The following is a 17,498-nucleotide window of genomic DNA, read 5'->3' as shown; positions in this document are numbered from 1 at the left end:
CTTGAAGGGTAGTTGTAGTCAGAGAGAAGAGAACGAGTTGCACGGTTTTTGACAGATTCAAGGAGTTTGATAAGGCTAGTTTGGTGGGGGTCCCAAATGGCCGAGGCATATTCCAATTTGGGTCTGCGTAATGTTATGTAAGCGAGTAATCGGACATCGGTCGCTGCGTGCTTTAGACTGCGTCAAAGATAACCGAGCTTGCGGTCAGCGTCATTCACAACATTGTGTATGTGGTCAGCCCAGGAGAGGTTAGCTGAAAAATGAAGACCCAGGTATTTGTAACTGGAAGAAAAAGGAACAGGAGTGTCCTACGTGGGTTTAAAACATTAAGGTTTTTAGAGCGAGAAAAAGGAAGATGATAGCACTTTGCAGAGTTCATGGGAAGAAGCCATAATGAACACCATGCAAGTACTCTGTCAAGGTCTTTCTGAAGGGCCAAATAGTCGGAATGAGTTTGGGTGGGTCTGTAAACAACCCAGTCATCTGCAAAGAGTCTGACCGATGATGTTAAGGAATCTGGGAGATCGTTAACGTGACAGTTGCATCCGCAAACGCGTCTATCAAATTGATACCATAATGTTTGCTATCGTTCATTGGTCTATTTGACCAATTTTCCTGACTGGGAACTGCTTAGATATTAATGAAACGAATTTTAAAGATCAGAACCGCCTATCCAGCCGCATATCCAGCGGGACCGACATCAACGTGACGTATTTATCTAAGCGAACCAGAGGGCTACATTGGCTGGGAGCAGTCGACCGTGTTGTTATTGTTTCCAAGTTCGTTTTCTCTGCGTTCGACACTGGTGAAAATTCGCTGACATTTCTTTCACATCTGGAAGCTCCGAAGTGATCATGTCAGGCGATGCACGTTGTTACGGTCCTGGTTATATGAAGACGCCCACAGCTAACCCAGTGGTGTTTCACGAGCCGAGGGACCGCGAGACAAAGCGAAAGTGGGAAGATGCAATTTCCTGTGCAAACCCCAACGTACGAGAAAAACTACGCGTCTGTTCTTCGCATTTTTCGGACGACGGCTACAGGTCCACTGACATTAAGCGAAAGCGCGTAGGGATTCCAGTAAAAAAGAAAGCGTTTGAGTCGACGCCGTGCCGATATCCACTGAACAAAGGCAACTACTCAGCATGCCATTGCCCGAGGTAAGTGACATTTCTTTCGCAGCCTCAATGGGCTATAATGATTTGAAGATATCGTGCTACGACGACACTTTCACGGAATTCGTGTGTGCCAGCTAGGATGTACGGCCCGCCGGAAAACAATAAAATGAGCAGGGGCTCAGCCCCAAACAATGCGAGAAAAAGATAGCTGTTCCAACCTGCGCACTCAGTAGTACTGTATGACGCTTTTGCAGTTAAGATTTGCGTGAAACGTAAAATGCTGTATGTGCGCACTTGGAACACAGCCACTGGTTCAAATCGGTGCAGAATAAGTGTATTAATTTCAGCTATGGGCATTTGATCTTATTTATCGAATAAAATCAGTTGATCAGATTAGAGGTAACTTTTTTCCACAATAAAAAGTGCTTCAAATTGAATGGGGTTCCATGTATGGCACACAGCATAAATAGTACTACATTATTAGCATGATATAATATTTCTTGTTCAGAGCATTATTGGATTATCACTGCCTAAAACAGTAGACTGCATAAGGCAACATCTCCGCTGTAGAATGTAACTCATCCAAATGGTATTATAGTGTCATTTTATCATGAATTGATGCCACATTACGATACAGTTACACTTTTCAGAAACCCACAACTGTCTGCAACCTTGCCTTCCAGGTACTCAGACCCACTTCCTGATGCCAAGTAGGGCAAGCCTCCCACCTTCTAGCACCCTCCAACAATAGTGTCAGTCGTTCTTGGGGTATGCAGAGACGAGCACAGCTAAAAGTGTGCAGCTGGCATCCTTTGGCGATATCAGCTGTTCCACACCAGCACCTCGAGATCCTGGTATAACAGCTGCGTCAACGTGGTATTGTGAAGCATATGTATATTTAAAGGGTTAGGCAACCCTTTAAATACCACGCCAATGATCCGGACGGTGCCAGGGAGAATTCCCAGCGGCTCTCGTCTTGAGGCAATTCCCTTTATACTTCCTTATACTGGTTCTCTGGATTTCTACCAGTCTACGTACTGCTGACGTTCTGCTGATGTTGTGTGGAAAGGGGAAGCTCAGATCGTGAGTGTGCACCAAGGCAGATTAATTTGTCATGCTGCGTTTGCGTCTGCGGATGCGTCTGTCATGCTGTACATGTCACATCACTGTGGCATGTATAGCATGATAAAAACAAATTAATCTCCCTTTGTGCAGCCCGACTAATCCTCATGATCTGAGCTTCCCCCTTTCCGAAACAACAGCGAGCTCAGATTCTGAAAACCAAGTTCAAGTCCTGTGCTGGCAGATCTCGTATCTGAATACACTTTGTGTAGTGAGGAGTACAAAAAACAGTTACAGTCACAGCCTCGCGAAATCTCGTGTGCATGTGACGTAGGATATACTTTCTACAGTATGTCCGTAAGTTATACAGATGCTCGTCTACATTTTAGATTAAATTCAAAAGAATGCTTGTATCTCAATGCTGACTTGAGAGATGTGCCGTCGGAGGTAAAGAGGTGCAATAGTAAAATTTGGTGTTTTCTCACACAAAAATAAGATGCAATTGGCAATAGTGAAATAGATGCAATTACATTATCTGGCGCAGCGATTCAGCGTAACCTCTCTGTATCTAACCATCCTATCTGCCGTGCAGTAATGTTTTGAGAGCTGACGAACTAAATTTTGTTTCCTTCTTAAAGCGACAGTCTGGACCTCGGGAGAGTATTCGGATTCCGACTGCAGTCGATTGTGCTCCACACGTATATCATCCACATAAAGTAGAAAGGGTGAAAGCTTCCCCGTTTTAGAGAAAATGAACTAAAATCCTACGGTTAACCCATATCCGGTTTCGGTTTCTTGAGACTTCTCAAGACTTGATCCAGTGGGGGCTGGCGATTTGTTTAATAACTTATGTTATTCCGAACTATGTAGCGTGCGGCATTTGTTATGTAGGTGTTAGTGCTGTAACTCAGAGAGACGCGCCTAGCAAATGTTTATGCTGCGTAGGCCAAACCTGTCACGAGAACGAGGTCGACACTTAATAGCACTCTTCAGAAGACATTGGTACTACACTGAGCGTTTATCTACAACGGTGAATACTGGCTATCCGCAACTGTTTTAGGTGTTCGGTCTCCGCAAGCCCGAAAAACGACACGCGCGTTGTGTTTTTCCTTCTTGTTCTCACGACGCATCGCTCAACAACGCCGTCACATATGCACTAACCAGTCACTGTTATTAAAAAGCAGGAATGCCATGCGTATTTACACTATGGGAACCAGGAACGGTGATGCACAACACGCAGCGTGCCGAGAGGAGTGGAGCAGACGACAAAAGGACCGGAAGAGAACATTCCTGGCGCCACGACTTTCAGTCGGGGGCAAAAGATGCAATTTGAAAAGTGCATTGCAAATTCTCGGGGCCGAATATAGACGAAATATTTTGCATGGTAGTTCGGAAAGATATAAGGAATCATCTGATTTATTGATGATATATATTCATATACGTATTGATGCCTATTTACTTCACGTCTGGGGTCCAGACTGTTCCTTTAAAAGGACGGTCTCGTACCCCTTGCCCCTTTCATGAAATGTACCATTCGATTGCCCTTTGTTGAAAATGGAATACTGCTAATTTACCCGACAAAACACGCCACAGTTATTAAATAACCGAATTAAATTGATAAAGATTGCAGAGCATGCCGCGATCTGTGTTGGCAACAATAAGAGCGGCCACGTCGCCCTGCGGGTAAGTCCGTGATAGGATACAGAAACCGTCTGCTTTTGCGCGTACTAGTGCATCGGCGAGAGCAGACGACTTTCAGAAGTTACTGGACACCGCGGCAACTCTCGTACATTTTCTTTCAGTTCCCAGGTGAAAAACGCACATTTTAAGAAGTGGCAAGCATGGTGGTTTAGAACAACTATGTTAATCCTCAGAGACAAGTTATAAGTCGGTGGACAACCCCATCCACAATCACAAATCTGAAGTCGCTGGCCATCGGCGCGCGCGGTCGCATTACAGCTCCGACTAAAAATATATTACGCGCGCTTCCATTACACTACCCGTTGTACACTGATCATGCTTCGAAATGAAATGCCGCTGACGACGTACATGGAGAAAGAGTGCGTGTTTATTTAAAAACCGCATTAAATACTCGGGGAAAGAAAACGCGTGACCTAGCTTCCACGTATCCACATTATTGGAGACCCCACAGTCAATGCTCGGACTACATTCTCCGCTGGCGGAGGTATATGCCTGAGTGTCCCCATTTCGAGAGCAAGGGGGATGACTCAACCAAAGGTGCTTCTGCAAGTTACAATTACCATGACAACGACGACGTACCCGCAGGCCGACGTCATACGTGACGTATGCATGAGAGAAGCGCGGCTTTCGTCGTCTGCTATTACGGCACGTTTCGACAAATTCCTCGAAAACGACCTGGTTATTCCGAATGAAACTTTGACGGTTGTATGTGTATAATACTCGTGAAGCTAGTTTTGGCTAAGTTTCGGAATCGCCCCGGCTGTACGAGACCGTCCCTTTAAGTCGAACAAGACTATAAAACCCTTGTTGAAAGGCCCATCTTGCGCCAGCAGCAATACTCACGTCATAATAACAACAAGAGGCACATGGCTGAAAGCAACAACTGCCTGCAGTTGCAGCATCCAGAGCACATGGTCAAGCCAGCCCTAGATTGAAAATACGTCACTGGGAAGCACCCTCCTGTGCTCAGCCACTCTCTTTTAGGGCATGACTGTTGCAAAGGCGCCTCGCATGTTTGACATATGAAAGTGTCTACCCTGATGAAATCACATGCAGTATTTAAAGGCACAAAGCAGCATTTCTTATTTCTTGGTGTGAATGACATGAATGCATTAATGTGGTACAACTTTGGACAGCACAACAACAACAACTTTATTTCCGACCTTGGAGAGTGGGGAGTTTCATCGCCACAGGCGATACTCTACCGCATTGCTGGATGGAATGGGGGGAATAAAGTAACGAGCCCCTTCACAATAACGATCGAAGTCCGATGGTGTCCAGAAATGTCAGATGCACAACGTGCGTGATAGTGCGTGATATGCACAAGTCTCATGCTCGTAACTGTTTCTATTGCCTACATGTAATTAAGACTTGAGCACACTGAGAGGCGAAACTTTGATGCTGTCTCATGTGTCTTTTGTTGAGGTGTTGTCATATCCTTTATAGGGCTTGTATTCTAATTCTCCCATCATATTTGTTTAAATACCGTGGTAATGATGAGGACAGTGCACAGAAGGACAACAGTCAAAATATTGGTAGCTGTCCTCCAGAAGCACTTTCCTTCACATTTCCTAACCAGTTCGCTGGATTTTTTACCACTTTACATTTATGGGCAAAGATGTCCAAAGTGGCATCAGGGAGAAATTGTTTCATAAACTACTTCTTATTGCGGACATATTTTGTGTGAGTTAGTTGCTGTTTCATTTGCCTCTCACTTGTACTGCTGTTGCATTTCAGGGATCCCTCAGGAGGGTCGTTAGGTTGACCCTCCCCTGTGCACATCGTGCCCATGCACCTTGGACCTCCTGGCTAGGCTGCTAGCTCTTTGTACATTAACCCATCCCACAAGCAAATTGGGACCCAGGGCCCTGCACCTGAATGCATCACTGTGAAGTTGAACATGGTGGAAACCCACAGGAACTAGTACAATAAACACACACAGCGTTCAACTAGCATCTGGTTTATTTGGACAAACACCCCTAGTCCAAATAAATCAGTTACTAGTTGAACACTCTGTGTTTGTTGTCCTTGTCCCTGTCCATTCTCCAATATGTTAAGTCCAAACAGACATGCTCTATTGTTGCGCTGTAAAGTTTTCAAGATAAAGCAAAATTTCAGTCATGCTTTGCTTATCCTTTTATTGTGCAGTTCAGTGTACATCTACACCACATTCCACAGCTGAAACAAGACATGGAAAGCAGGAATGAGACAGGTCTCAATTTTATGCTGCTTGACATGAGTTACAACTAGACTGATCAGAAAGGTTTAATTGCAGCTTGTTAGTTTAAAACACGGGATTGCTGTGGAGCAAAATGATGCAAAGAAGAGCAATATATGTGAAAGAAACGTGCATAAAATGGAATAAGTGTGCAAACACATGTACGGTCACATAATTTGCATGTCCTACGAATACAGGGATGCAGTCATCTTCAACCAGCAAGAGACAGGAACACAAATATGCACAACAAGACTATATACTTCGCTATAGTAGCCGCATGACAGAATACAACAAAGACATATATTTTACTTGAAGAAAAATTTAAGAACACAGGCGCAAGACCTGGAAAATCTGGGATCTCTTCTAGACAACCGTGGGCAGCTCCTTCTAGTAGTTCTTAGTTGCTAGTAAAGCAGATTGTGTTGTTGTGCGTGTTCGTGTTCCTGTCTCTTCCTGCTGGAGGATGATCGCTCGGTACAAACTACTCCACTTCGCAAGTTTGCTCCGAATACAGCCAAGTAGCACAACCCATAGTGTCAACAATATACTGCATTGTACAAAAATTTGTATTCATAGTAAGGTAAGTTATAACATGTAAATGGAATATGTTATCCTTCTGAATCTGTTAGTACCCTCATATGACGATTGGACGCAACAGGACATATAGGTAGCCCCAGATCCAGCTGGTGAATCTTAGACACCTGTGAGAAAAAGAAATCCTTCGATCTGCTGTGTCAACTAAAAAGGCTAAAAGCACTAAAATATACCTTGTGCCATGAAAGACAACCAAGCTAAACTCTACACAGAATATAAACATGAAGCAACGTATATACAAAGTGTGCCACTAAAAGTGTGTTTGGTGTGTGTGTGTGTGTACCTTCTTAGTGTTTGTCCTGTACAGTTAACATCGTAGCCCAACACGCCCAACAAGATGTTTAACGTAATATAATTAGCAGGTTGGGACTTGTTCAAATGAGATGCTTTTCTGCATTCAGGCGATAAAAAGTGGGGTGCTAGTTGTGGAGAAACATTAATTTCATGTGAAATACAGCACAAAAGGAAGAGATAGACGCAAGATTTGATACGGAATTTGTAGCGTTGGCTGCGAGATTTCTAGCTATATAGCTGTCGTTTGAAAGTAATAACCAGTGTTCCTCAAAGAAATTGAAAAAACTTGTTACTGTACCTGTCGTCTGTTGGAGTAGGAAGTTGCAGCTGGTAGCATAGGTCGGGAGTTGCTCCGTTGCAAAAGGTTGCTCCGTAATGCACTGCAACAATGTGCTAGCGCAGAGCGTCGCGACCGGGCCCACTGCACGACAACACAGTACACGTTCGGCTTCTCTGATTACAAAACCCGCCGAGGCAGCTGTTAGGCTGTTGTTTTTGAAGTGGGCGTCTCTCAAGCACTGAATGAGAAGCTGCTCATAACTGACGAACGGGGTATGATCGTCGCGACCATTTTCGTCTCGGTATCTCTAGAATTCAGTGTCGTTGCAACGGATCCGTAGAACAAGGGATCACTGTCCTCTATTACGGCATCACTGCTGTCCTCCAGAGGAAATCTATGGATAGCGACAACAGGTAACATTTGCTTGCGTCGGACATGTTGACATCCAAATGCCTTGCAGAGTTTGCAGACGACGGCGGATCAAAGGCGTCCCGGTCCAGATTTTGGAGGCCGCGCCCTGATTGGTTCTTAGATAAATACGTTTCCACACTTTTTGAGAGAGGGACTAGCGGAATACAACAACATCCGTCGCCTGCTCTTGTCGTGTATTCCATCGAATAACAGCCACACAACGCCACTATTTTGTGTGGAATTTTCGTTGGCGTGTTCAGCGGTGCATTAGGAATAAAATGACGCTAAAGTTTCGAAATCGCCCGAAACGGATGTGACTGTCACTTTAATGAAGATAAGAAACAAAAGGGGTCCCAGAACAGAGCCTCGCGGAACACTAGAAGGAACAGGGACAATGGAAGAAAGAGAGCTGTTTACAAGTATAGCCGGTGTTCGATCGGAAAGAGTGGTAGTGTGCATTTTTAGATGTGCTGCATTTATTAAACCGAAACCGTTGAAACTTGAAAATTTGCGTTAGCCTCTTGAAGGTCACATAAACCAAGGAATCAGTGATATATACCATGCGTGTTCCACATAAGGTCCCGTACATATCCGCGAGGTATTCGTAAGGATTGTTACAGTATATCCACAAAATTCAGGAGCCTATCTGGATGTCCTCGGAATGTCCCGCGCAGACGAACGTATCCTAAAACCGTCATGACCTGTAGACATCTTGATCTCCCGACACGATATCTGCGGGATGTCCCATGGACTGATTTGTTCCCTCTAGGAGGCGGCCGCAGGGTGGAGCCCCTACTGATGCATATTGCTGTAGACGCGAGAAAACAAGAGTAGAAAACGTTGAGTACGGAAAGCTGTACCATGACGCCTAACATTTCGTCACATAACTAATGCACTCAGAGCCTTCAGCATGTGGTTCACTAGATCTATAGAGCGGTTAATAACGGTATTGAAATACCACTGGCCAGAAAAGTCAAATTGGCTGTAACTACATCACCCATTCCTGCTTTATTTTGCGTTGAGTACATCTGCCATACACTTGCCCTTATCCTCAAATCATTTCAGTACAGTCATACAGGCTGATGAAGTCAGGAGCACGATAATGTCCTTGAACGAGTGCCGACGGGCAACGACACCGCTTCCCTGCGCGTTCAGCTAGCACGCAGCTTGCGTAATTGCCGGAAACGTAACCATAGCCAAGGGCATGACCATTCCCCGGACTCGGAGCGTCTTGCTAACTACCTACACCCCTACATCAGTGTCCCTGCTCCAGTGCCTCGCAGGCAGAAGGCGTCCTGTTCTCTTCCGTTGCATTCCGTCGTTCTCAAACTCAAGGAAATGCTTCCTTAACCTCGCATTTTAAGTTAACCTCTGCTGCAGGCGGTACCGAAAGGAAAAACATAGTTGTACGTCAAAATAGTGCTAATATGCCAGCGATGTAGCATCAATTAAACGGAACTCCGGAACAATTCGAAATTCTTATACTAACTACGTCAATAGGTTCGGCATATTCTTCAGGGATGAGAAAGGAAGTTGGTTTGGCGGTCGGGGACCCGTTAGATGCCAAAAGAGCTGGAAAGTATATATCGAAACGGAAACTCTCCCGCGTCCTGGACCCAGCTTAACGTCACAGGTACGCTTGTGCGGGCAGTTCACTTGGTTTCGGGAACGCGCTTGGGAAGTTCTTCGTGCGACATGGACGGCCAATCATCTACTTCCTCGATTTCGTTGTAAAGTATACTCTCCACTGGTAAAACAGAAGCTACAGAGGCGCATGTGAAGAACACCAGTGTGGCGAAGTTCAGTGTTGCTGTGCCGCTTTCCGTGCAGGAGTACCAAAGCACTCAAAGGGTTCTAATTATCTGTGCCACCTGGGGACGGGAAATTGTGTCCACCGAAACATCATATGGTATGGATTGATGTCGCACTGTTACTTCAACACGTTTCTGGTGTGGAGTCTTCCTTTAACTTGTGGCAACTCAAGCTGAGAACGGGGCGTCGCAAAGTCCTGTTCTCAGGCTTGTTTTGCCTCTCTTTACGTGTGGAATAGTACGCATATTTTTTGTGAGAATAAAAAAATTCGGCATTTGTGCGATAGAAATCAGAGTACCCTTTCGATCAACTTGCCACTGGTTACTCGAATTACGCATCATACGCTGGAAATTTAAACGCTGTCTCTCACTGATCACAAGCCTTATCGCAACTATTACCACGCTGCAAGCGTAAACGATTTTGAAACGTATGTGTCTGTCTTCCAGTGTATTTCTTGTGGGCTCACAATACGTGTTGTTATTGAGAAAAGATAGAAGAAAAAATATTGCCTTCCTACGTTGTCTTCTCGTACTTTTCGGAAAGATTAAGATTCATATTCTACTTATGCGCAGGATTTCGGTTCCACTACATGCCGTTGTAGCGAAGAGCATCGAATCTTTGGGTATGAGCCTCCAGGGGATGTTGTCACAAGGTGATCATCTCTCAATTTTTTCATTTGCGATACGGCTAAGCTTGGTGAGAGGAATTGACACTATCTACTCGGTATCCGTTGTGGCACCAGCAAAGAAGAGCATCGTCCAAATCGCCCCAGGCTTGTCCGTTCACAGAAAGCTGGGGTTCAGCAAAGAGGCGAATGTCTACATCAAGAAAGTAATGACCTACACAGACTATTCGATATTTAACGACACCATAACTGCGAGACTGATGTGGTACGATATGGTCACGGAAGGGCTACAGCAAGAATCTGAAAAATCGGATCGTAATACAGTAAAGGTGGTGCCGGTGGTACAGCTTCCTGAAGTCGAAGACAAACTCTCCTGGATCGATTGGCGTAATGCGATCAACGGCAACATGAATACTACGTGGAAGTTGGGGGAATTTGATATCGTTCAAGTTGTGGCCCTCGACCAAATGACTCAAATGACGAAGACGTTCTTTGACGAAGACCGAAAGTTGGTTGCCTTATACATGTTTATACAGGCCGTGGTTGAGCTTTTGAAGTTCGACTTCGCCCGCGACTATAACCCGCACGAAACTTGCATAAGGACAACCTACGATAACTTCCCCGGTATGGTTTTGAACTCAGCAGCGATAATGTTGACGAGAGAGAGCGGTCACCTGATAACAATCCTTAATGGCATTCGAGAGCAAGTCATAAGCGAAGTATCTTCCGCGGAATGGCTCGACGAAACGACGAGACCGAAAGCGGAGACCAAGTTAAAAGCAGTAAAGATAGATATTCTCCAATATAAAGAATCACTAGGACAAACGGGTGCACCCGACATGGGGCCAGACTTCCTGCATAATTTCGTCGCCATGCGTGGGTACAACAAGGACATCAGCGTCCGCTTCCCTCATGCGACGGAAAGTGCGGAGGATAGTCCACTGTTCCGGGATTATCGCTACTCATCCATCGAAAATACCGTCTTTTTGCCATCATACATAATGACACTCCCGTCGTTTGTAAAGGAGGAGCAAGATGACTTTATCAACTACGCAACTATTGGTTCTCGATTAGCTGCCCTGCTTTCTCTGGCAATATCAGAGAGTGGTTCGCACGTCGACCCGACCGGCCTTCAACTTGACTGGTGGTCCAAAAAGGTTAGCTCATCAACGCTTGTCATAGTCATTTGTGAGAAAGGTACACAGTAACTTTTTACCATTCCAGGTGTAAAAAGGGGTGTACTATGGGGACAAACCCGAATTACACTTATACTACACTCCACACTCTAAATCGTTTTACACCTTAAAGGGGGTAAATCAAAATGTTCATGGCGCACACCTTTTAAGGTGTATTTTAACACGCTCATGGCGATTGAGGTGTAAGGAGTGTAACGCCGAATAAAACTGCTGGGTTTGTGGCAATATGCTGGTAACTGTGTATTCACAATTACCAGCACATTGCGTATAATCACATTGAGGTCCATATACAGGGTGTCCACGCTAAGTGTGAACAGATTTTTTAAAAATATATATAACACTTTTTCCAAGATGAAATCAATTGCAATATAGCATATGCTAAAGGGCACTCCCTAGCAGGGCATTAGCAATGTCCAAAGGCAATGTCTTAATTAACTTTCATTAATTAACTTTTTAATTATAAAAGCTACAAAGTTGTCTCAATGAGAACATCTGTTCCTTTCGGTCACCTGATATCGTAGCCGTTTTCAGAACAAAAATCCGCTCGATTGATCGCCCGCAAAAAATTCGTGAAGGAACGCCATTTTTTTCGTTATTTTGTTCATTGCGCTTCTTAGACGACGCGTCTTTCTTTCACCCCCAATGTGAGAGGGAGAAAGAGCACACTATCGCCTCTCGCGTCCTGGAAAAAGATTAAAAGGAAACAGAAAATGCAACCCAAGATAAGGCAAGTTCCGAAAGAGTCACCCGATACATTTGTTTTTGTTTTGTTTCCGCAAGTTAAAGCTCATCTTCGACGCATGAGGCGGCACTGTGCTCCTTCCCCCTCTCCCGTTGGGGATGAAGGAAATACGCGTCTTCTAAGAAGCGCAATGAACAAAATAAAGAAAAAAATGGCGTTCCTTCACGAATTTTTTGCGGGCGATCTATCGAACGGATTTTTGTTCTGAAAACAGCTACGATATCAGGTGACCGAAAGGAACAGATGTTCTCAAAAGTTAAGTAATGAAAGTTAATTAAGACATTGCCTTTGGACTTTGCTAACGCCCTGCTAGGGAGTGCCCTTCAGCATATGCTATATTGCAATTCATTTCATCTTGAAAAAGTGTTATATATATTTTTAAAACATCTGTTCACACTTAGCGTGGACACCCTGTATGTATGCACATCAAGGTGATTAAATATGTGTGTAAACATGCACAGCCGACATACAGACACTCATGTATGGCGTGGCAGCTGTGCATGGCAATAAAGCATGGCAGCTGTATATAGCTTTTCGTGAAATTGTAGACCTTGTCATGAGCAGGCACCTCCCCCATATGCATGTTCATTACTTCAAACGCCGCATTTATTCGTTTCTTCAAGGCTTTGCACTGTTGTACACACAAATATCTAACCCCTGTAAAATGCATTACGTTGCTCATTATCCGCGACTCATCAGGATGTTTGGTCCTTTCCTATCTGTATGGTTGTACGCGTTTCGAAGGGACACACCAGCATTTTAAAGATGTTGCTAGCAAAACTCGACATTTTAAGAACGTAACCCTTTCATTAGCAAGAAAACATCAATTTTATCAAATCTATGTGTGGTCGCAGCCCTTCATCAGAAATGCCACATCTACTGATGGTTCCAAGGAGATACTACTTCAACATGCCCCAGAAGCAATTCAGAGTTACATTCATGACCGTGATATTCACGCAGAATCTATAGTCTATGTGAAAACTGCAGTTGATAGTGATAACACATTTGCTGTTGGCTGTGGGTAATTTCATTTTAAATCGACCAAGGTCCGCCGATGACATTTTTTTTTATTTCAGTGAAAAAAATATATGTTGTAAATGACCTTCAGTGAAGACGAAAGCAGGTTTCAGGGAGCTTCCTACGCTCAACAAGTCCACAGATGGAGAGGGGCTAAGGTGGCGTCGTCTTCGCGACGTAATTTTTTCTCGCGACTTTGCTGCCTTACTGATGCCGTTTCATTCGAGTAACAGCCATCATAGCTAGCACACGTAAAGTTTGGGCACTCTAATATACCTGAGGAGTGAAAACGATGTCACTTTAAAGGGACGCTGAAGAAAAAATGCCAAAGTCAGCAGTTAAGACAAAAATTGCACGTTTTCTTGCGCTGATTGCTCCTCGACGGCTAGTCACATATTCATAACTGAAGTACGATTTTAATGTGCAATCGTTCCTCTATCGTTCAATGTATAGAAAACCATTTCTAACCCGTTTTGCTGCCAAACGAGTTGTCAGTAAAGTTAGGTGAGAGCAGAAAATTGCCGATTTTTGGTATGGCATATCTCAGCCCCTACAATACTTATTCCAATAACTTTGCGGTTACTGAAAGGCCAACGTATCCCCTAAATCTAGCTGCAAAAATATGTTGCACTGTTTTAGTAGGGTGAACGCAGCGAATTTTTCTTTGTGCCCAGGTCTCGCCGTTGCGGTCTTCACTCCGACTTCTCTGTCGAATGACACGCCATCGCGCGTTTCCCATTTCACAGGGCCTTCCATCTCCCGCCGGTGCGAGACCAACAGGTGGCGTCTGCCTATTATGCCGCAGCAACTGAGAGTGGAATACTGATTCGTGATAAGAAGCCGAGTATAACAACTTTTGCAGCAGATTTGTTAATACTGAGCACGGTGTGTGCTTAAAAAGAATTCTGCACTGGGAAGTGCTACCATGTGGCTCATTGCTGGAGGTGCCGTCTTTATTACACCTGCAAAAAGAAGTAACAAAAAACTGTCCGGCTACATTGTATACGTAGCATATGCATCCCCTGAGCCCCTTCGTTATTTGGTCACTTAGACTGGATTTGGTCAATAAAGATTAAGGTTGCATCACGCCAGACCAGGCGAACCCTTGTCGTGAGAACGCGTCGTTCATTCTTTTTTATTAATATATGTCACAAATAGATGTCACGATAATTTCCATCCCAAAAAGGCATGGTACCTATGCAGTGTGGGCTGACAGTTTGTGTTACTTCTTTTTGCGGCTGTAATAAAGACTGCAGCAATCAGCAACTGGCAGCGCTTCCCAAATTTAAATTTAATTAAAAAATTCACAACTTGTGCAGCATTGACAAAACTGTTTCAGAAGTCGTTGCTATACTCAGCTACATAACGTCAGTCAGTACTCCACTCTCAGTGACTGCGGCATAATAGACAGGCGCCATCAGATCGTCTCACAACGGCATATACAAGGGTTGCACGTAAATAAGAATGCCGACGTGCACATGTCCACAATTAAGTGTCATCGGCGGGAATGAATGCAACATCAGAGAGACCGAAGGCCCTGTGAAATGGGAAACGCACGATGGCGTGCTACTCGAAAGTGTGGTCGGAGCGAAGGCCGCAACGGCGAGACCTGGGCACAGAGAAAACTTCAGTGTGTTCACCCTACTACAATAGTGCAACATATTTTTGCAGCTGGACTTAGGGGATACGTTGGCCTTTCAGTAACCGCAAAATTATTGGAATAAGTATTGCAGGGGCCGAGGTATGCCATACCAAACATCGGCAATTTTCTGCTCTCACATAATTTTACTGACATCTCTTTCAGCAACGAAACGGGTTAGACTGGTTTTCTATATATTGACCGATAGAGGAAAGATTGCACATTCAATGCATCCTTCATTTATGAATATGTGACTTGCCGTCGAGGAGCTATGAGCGCTAGAAAACGTGCAATGTTTGTCATATCTGCTGATTTTGGCATTTTTTCTTCAGCGTCCCTTTAAAGTGACACCGTTTTCACCCCGTACAGACATACTAGAGTACCCAGACTTTATGTGTGCTAGCTATAAGGGCTGTGACGCGAATGAAGTGACATCAGTAAGGCTGCAAAGCCCCGAGAAAAAAATTGCGTCGCGAAAGCGACGCCACCTTGCCCCTTCTCCACCTGTGGACTGGTTGATCGTAGGAAGCCCATGGAACCTGCTTTCGTCTTCACTTAGTCATTTACAACGTATATTTTTTTTCACTGAAATAAAAAAATGTCATCGGCGGACCTTGGTCGATTTAAAATGGAATTACCCAGCTGTGTTGTTGCCAAAGAATCTTCCGAGGAGCACTTACCCGTGTTCATTGAGATTGCAGGCATACATTTTATTAACTCTTATACCATTTTTCTCATACAAACATTAACTACAGTTGAGTATGATGAGCACTATCATGCATTTGTTCTGTCTCGCAATGAGGAGCAACGTGTTTTAAGAAATTTAAGCACTATCTCAACAGATCTTCTAAATCTGCATGCATTACCAGATGGTAGACTTGTTGTAAATCCAGTCCATGCACTGTTGTAATGTAACTTCCTGTTCCCTGTTGTTGTATATATTTACTTTTGTTCATGTGAACGAAAACAAACATACTCCCTTTCTACACCAAGGCGACACACTATCACCATATTTCACCTGAGAGTGTAGTACACCATTGTTACACCCTCAGGAACTTCCAGAACAAAGTTGTAGGGTGTGAAAGGGGTGTGATCTTTGTTCATACACCTATTTTACACCTTTAAAGGTGTGAAACGATTTAGAGTGCACGAAGCACCCGTGCTGGTGTAAAATGGGTGTAATGTACACTCCGATCACACATACGTTACACACCATGCTAAATTTTGGAACACTCATGTCAGTGCAAAAGGGGTGTATGCTGCACAACGCTCAAAGCTCGTGTAGACTTGGGAAGCCGCATCAGGATTAACAACAATTGCTACTTTTATTACATTAAAAACATTAAATCGGAGTCGTACTAGAAATAGATTTAGAGTCGTATTGCCAACCGCAGGACAACTGTAGTTACAGTTAGGGGTCGACGTTTCGGCAGTCAGCACTGTCTTCAAGAGGACTAAACTTGAGAATAGGTGACAAGGGCTTCAGCCCCTGGCTGAAAGGTTAACTGGTGCGGGTGACCACGAAATAAAAACATGTATGTAAGTAAAGGGCTTACTGTTGTGGGTGATTGTGAAATTAATATACGAAAGAAAAAACCAGAAAGAACCAAAGATCACGAACAGCTAGGACAACACAAGGGAACTTTATTACAGATTATCGGGGAAGTCGACGTTTCGACAGCAGTAGCCTTCAACAAGGCTTGCAAATGGCGAAGGCAGGCTGATGTTGCAGTGTCGATTTGCCCCCTTAATCTTTAATAAACCCCCTTGTATTTTCTGTTTGTAATCTCGGATCCATTCTACCTTTTCCTCCTTCGCATATATATATATATATATATATATATATATTATATGTTTGTAACTCAAACGTCGCCATGCCAGGTAAAGGCTTACAAACATATGCTATACGTGCAGCCAACGAGCTCCGGCTATTTTTCCCCTTCTTTATATTTACAGATTCTCATGGAACGATGCGACAGCACCAGGGGTCGCTCAGCGAGCGATATACACCTGGCAGGGTGACTGAGCGCTCCTCAATGCCACAGTGCAAGCCAGTAAATTATAATCAGCGGAAAAAAACCCATTAAAGAGATAAGTAAATTACACTAGACGTGTTTCAAATTCAAAATTACAGATTAAGATGGCTTCTATGGCTGCACGCAGAGAAACAGATACTCATGAAACGATGCGACAGCACCAGAGGACACGTGTTTCGCCGTGTTTGCGGCTCGTGAGCTTTGGGTAGCTGCGCATCGTCCGGAATTGGCAAACCAGGGGTCGCTCAGCGAGCGATATACACCTGGGAGGGTGAGTGAGCACTCCTCAATGCCACAGTGCAAGCCAGTGAATTATAATAAGCGGGGAAAAGCCATTAAAGAGACAAGTAAGTGACACTAGACGTGTTTGAAATTCAAAATTACACATTAAGATGGCTTCTATGGCTGCACACAGAGAAACAGATACTCATGGAACGATGCGACAGCACCAGAGGACACATGTTTCGCCGTGTTTGCGGCTCGTCAGCTCTGGGTAGCTGCGCATCGTTTGGAGTTGGCAAACCAGGGGTCGCTCAGCGAGCGATATACACCTGGGAGGGTGAGTGAGCACTCCTCAATGCCACAGTGCAAGCCAGTGAATTATAATCAGCGGAAAAAAGCCATTAAAGAGACAAGTAAATGACACTAGACGCGTTTGAAATTCAAAATTACAGATTAAGATGGCTTCTATGGCTGCACACAGAGAAACAGATACTCATGGAACGATGCGACAGCACTAGAGGACACGTGTTTT

General features: G+C 44.3%; 1 protein-coding gene across 1 annotated transcript in view; it reads left to right on the top strand.

The window, feature by feature from the left end:
• LOC135373202 (neprilysin-1-like) overlaps nt 1-17,498 on the top strand; it is a 110,916-nt gene that overhangs the window by 35,811 nt on the left and 57,607 nt on the right. Inside the window, exons 5-6 of the mRNA XM_064606441.1 lie at nt 10,062-10,141; nt 10,232-11,271. Of these exons, the coding sequence (XP_064462511.1) occupies nt 10,062-10,141; nt 10,232-11,271 (1,120 nt within the window). The remainder of the gene's footprint in view (nt 1-10,061; nt 10,142-10,231; nt 11,272-17,498) is intronic.

The sequence above is a fragment of the Ornithodoros turicata genome, unplaced genomic scaffold, assembly GCF_037126465.1.
Source record: "Ornithodoros turicata isolate Travis unplaced genomic scaffold, ASM3712646v1 Chromosome22, whole genome shotgun sequence".
Lineage (NCBI taxonomy): Eukaryota > Metazoa > Arthropoda > Arachnida > Ixodida > Argasidae > Ornithodoros > Ornithodoros turicata.
This window is presented reverse-complemented; position numbering and strand designations above follow the sequence as displayed.